The 4,413-nt window shown below is 44.1% G+C and overlaps 1 protein-coding gene across 1 annotated transcript; it reads left to right on the top strand.

Annotated features, from left to right (window-relative positions):
* Window positions 1–451: 451 nt before the first annotated feature.
* LOC136571886 (olfactory receptor 6P1-like) lies at window positions 452–1,309 on the top strand. Its single transcript, XM_066572502.1, has one exon. It carries the CDS (start codon window positions 452–454, stop codon window positions 1,307–1,309), a length of 858 nt encoding a protein of 285 aa, XP_066428599.1.
* Window positions 1,310–4,413: the final 3,104 nt, after the last annotated feature.

Here is a 4,413-nt window from a genome sequence, read left to right as displayed (position 1 = left end):
TTCTGTTCTCTGTGGCAAAATCAAACAAACATAATGGAGAGCCCAATCAGATCTTTGGTATTGAGCCTGCACTCTTCTATGTATGCCTCTGCCCAGTAACAAACATAGAAATGGTCTGCATTGGTCACTACCTGCAAAATCCTACCAAAGTTGTTATTCGTAAGTTCACCAGAAACCCTATTTAAGTATATAGAGCTGATTATGCATCACCAGACTATAAATTTAGAGAAGGAGCAAAACAGGGAAAGTATTTTATCTTACATTTTATAATACCTTTCTCATTCTACTGTATATATTTATATTTTCATGTTGTCTTTTAGGAAAAAAAATCATATAAAATTGGCCAATTCCTTTCATCCGGACATAAATGGAATACAATAAAAGTACCATTGTAACAGAATTTATACTACTAGCATTTGAAGATTTGCCTCAATTTCAAATTTTGCTTTTCATGGCCTGTCTAATCATTTATATTACATGTCTTGCTGGGAATATAATTATATTTTTGCTTATTTATTTTGACATTAATCTTCATTCGCCAATGTACTTTTTTATCAGCAGATTTGCCATTTTGGAAATTACATTTGTTTCTGTTATTGTTCCTAAACTCTTAGACATTCTTATCGCTGGTAGGAACAGGATTAGTTTTGCAGCCTGCTTCTTGCAGTTATATCTTGGTGATACCACTGGTATAACAGAATGTTGCCTTCTCACTGTAATGGCTTTTGATAGACATTTAGCCATTACAAACCCATTGCGATATTTGGATTTAATGAGTCAATGGTGTACCAAGCTTGCTGCATTTCCATGGGCTATTGGTTTGGTTGCTTCTTTCATAATGACTATATTTACAGCATCTTTGAAATTCTGCGGCCCCAACATCATTGACCATTTCTTCTGTGACCTGGCTCCTTTACAAAATTTGGCATGCTCCGATCCCCATGTTAGTAATCTGGTGACAAGCATACTTGCCATCTTAGTGGCTGTTCTCCCCTTTATCATAATAATGGGGTTCTATACTCATATCATAATAACAGTCCTAAACATTAAGAGTGTAGAAGGAAAATATAAAGCTTTCTCCACCTGCTCTTCTCATCTTATTGTATCAAACCTTTTCTTCTGTACAAGTATCACCGTGTACGTCCAACCAAGTAATAGCCAACATGACAAATTTCTTGCTTTTATATACACAATTGTGACACCACTGTTAAATCCATTTATTTACACTTTGAGAAACAGAGATGTGAAACAAGCATTCTTCAAAAAACTGAGTACCTTAAACTCATTGATACAAATAAGATGCAAATAAGAATGTTGAAAAGCTCAAAATGTTAGTGCAAGTGAATGATTGTGAAGCCAAGGATAACTTGAGACATGGTCCATTCTGTTTTTCTGTAACTTTCCATACAAACTGTGTAAATGTTATTACATGGGGAGAGATGGGGGTCTGTTTAAATACCAGGCAAAGTGGACGCATTTTCTTCTAGCTCTGCTATTGATAATGTGTGTCTTTATTAGGGATGAGTGAGCACACTCGTCCAAACTTGATACTCGTTCGAGTATTAGGGTACTCGAGATGCTCGTTACTTGAGTCGAACACCACGGGGAACTCAAGTCAATTGCATTTCCTTCCCCGCATGTTTAGTGCCATTTTCTAGCAAATAAACATGCGGTGGAGGCATTACCACTTCCTGCTGTGACGTGCCAGTACTCTGCCCGCCAACAGCAGTGAGTGGCTGGCGAGATCAGGTGACCACTGAGTACTTAAACTGGGGCCGCCCGCAGCTCGTCTCAAATGCATGCTGGCAGAGGTTATGAAAAGTGCTGCTGCTGATATAAGGAAAGTGTTAGAGTAGGATCCTCTTTTCATGAACCCCAACGGTCCTTCTTAGGGCTACTCCTCATTGTTTGCATTACTGTTGTGGCTGGCTGGGAGCAGTAGGGCACCATTTTTTTTCAGCATCTAGGCCTGTGCAGAGCATTTCAGCTGTACTGTTCTGTGTGTGCAGTGCAGTAGGCAGAGGTCTCATTGCTAAACAGTACTCTAATATTTCCTGGGCCACTGCAGACCATTTCAGCTATACCGTTCTATGTGTGCAGCGCATTAGGCAGAGGTATCATCGCTTAGCAGTACTCTAATATTTCCTGGGCCACTGCAGATCATTTTGCAGATACCATTCTCTGTTTTGGGTGAAGTAGCCGCAGTTATCAGCACTATCCACTGGCTTTAGAGTTTTCTGCCCCTGTGCAGAGCGTCTCATAATACCCTTTCCTGCGGCGTGGCCTAACCTGCAGAGCAGACGGATGCACTGACCCAGGGCTCCTCAGCCAAAGAAGAAAATATAGACCTTTTGGCAATTCCAGACCCTCAGATGTCTTGTCTGATAACTAGAACATTATCCCTGCAGGAAAGAGAAGCTCCACACCAGATACGGCCGCATAAGAAAATCAGGGCCTACCAATACAGTCAAAGCCGCGGCCCAAATTTCCAGATGGGAAAAAAAGCGGCCTGCGGAGGCGGTGGGCCTGCCTTACCTGGCAGATGTGGAAACTGGATGGAGGCGGCGGTGGAGAGAGTCTCGGAACGGTCACACCAGCATACGGCGCCGCTGAAGCTGAATCAGAGGAGGCGCTGGAAGGGGTGAGCGGGGTGCCTGAGAGGGTGATCAGTTGGATTAGCGGTGATACTCGGTGTCACTGGAGGCCTTGCTCAAAGTGGCAATCAAAACAATAAATCCGGGCGCCGTTATGAGTCCACCCCGAAACCCCGCCCCTCCTCTTTCCCCCCCCTGGTCCGGACCTTCCTGCTCAGCCGCACCAGCACATCCCTCTCTCTCTCCTTGGCTTTTTTAAATAATCCAACAGAAGACAAAAGGTACACCAGAGTGGATTATTAACCCTTGCAATAAATCCAGTGTATACTGTATATTCAAACAAGGGACATTTTGAGATCACAGCTCCAATTTTTCCAGAACTTCCCTGCTAAGTTCTAAACTCAATTTTTCCAGGACCCTTTTCTATTTTTTCTCTGCTGCTTTTGGGCAGTAAACAAATTTTGAATATGGCAGATTGAAGGAGGACTATGTAGAGGACAGCGCCTTGTCACCTAAGGCAAGATTAACAGGTTTACGCACCAAGATCTACTTCAAGAACTTAGAAATTATTTAATCTGCTTGCATACAATAGGGATGGGAGATGGTGAAGGGCATTAGAGAGTGCAGCAGCGACCCTCCTGACCCCCCGAGGAGACAAAAGAATCAAGCAGATATGCAGAACTTTCTAAAAAAAAAAAGAGCGCGCCGTCGCCAGGCCCCATTTCAAGACCACAACCAACGCAATACATGGCAGAACAGGCCCCGCAAGACTCAGAGTTGGAGAACGAGTTGGGGGCACAAATCTCTAAATCATTTCTTCAGAAAGCTCTTCTCAAGGTTACTCAACTAATAATGACCGAACAAGCTGACATAAAATCCAAACTCCAACATGTAAGGCACAGAGTAGAAGAACTTGAAGGGTCATGCTCAGTAATTATCAAACATGCGAAAGTCACTTCTCAAGTAGTAGAAGCTCACCGCTCATACCTTGATCGTGCTCTCACACTTTTAGAAGATCAAGAAAACAGACGCCGTCGATGCAATGTACGGATTAAAGGGCTATCTGAGTGTTGGGCTGCAGAATCACTCTGAAAAGTTGCAGGTGAACTGTTCACCGAACTGTTGGGAGAGGAGAGGGCTGCATGCATTCAGATAGAGCAAATCCACAAAGCAATCAGACCCAAACCCAAGGCAGCGGACCCACCAAGAGATGTAATTTGTCGGCTGCTCTCATTCATTGATACGAACGCAATACTAAATTCTTCCAGATTACAACAATCACTAAAATATAATGACCTAACACACTCATTCTTCAATACAAGAGGGTAAAGGTTAACTAAAGAAGATAATAGATAGTGCAGTGATAAACCTCAGCTGATGATGGTGTGACCGGATGATGGGTGGTTGAGCGGAGTGATACCACAGTCAAGACGCTGTGGGGTGGCCAGTGGTGCGGGACTTGGTAGGCGGGGTATTGGCCTTTCCTCTGGGTCTTGGGCCACTCTGTACTGCAGGCTAACTTAGTGGGGTGGGGCGGCGTGTGGGGCTCCCGGGGGCTGTATGGGGGTCGGCCCCCTGGGGCCCTCCGCCTGACGCGTTGGTGGTGGAACTCTGTGAACCGATTACTGATATTACTGCATTAAGTTGATAATGTTTGATGTTAAGCCGTAGGGGATGAAAGATGAGGCGTATGATGGTTGTTTTTCAGCTTTGTCTTCCTCCCTTTGCTCTCTTCCTTTCCCGCTCTCTCCCCTCTGCTCTCTCTCCGATTTGGACCGCACCGACCCTCTGGACAGGATGTAGTTTTCCACTTGAGGGG

This window comes from Eleutherodactylus coqui, chromosome 6 (genome assembly GCF_035609145.1).
Source record: "Eleutherodactylus coqui strain aEleCoq1 chromosome 6, aEleCoq1.hap1, whole genome shotgun sequence".
Classification (NCBI taxonomy): domain Eukaryota; kingdom Metazoa; phylum Chordata; class Amphibia; order Anura; family Eleutherodactylidae; genus Eleutherodactylus; species Eleutherodactylus coqui.
Note: the sequence above shows the minus strand (reverse complement) of the source record. Positions and strands in the feature narration are given on the sequence as shown.

What these genes read in the sequence shown, in the direction of transcription:
- LOC136571886 (XM_066572502.1), top strand. Translation starts at nt 452, where the DNA reads ATGGCCTGTCTAATCATTTATATTACATGTCTTGCTGGGAATATAATT.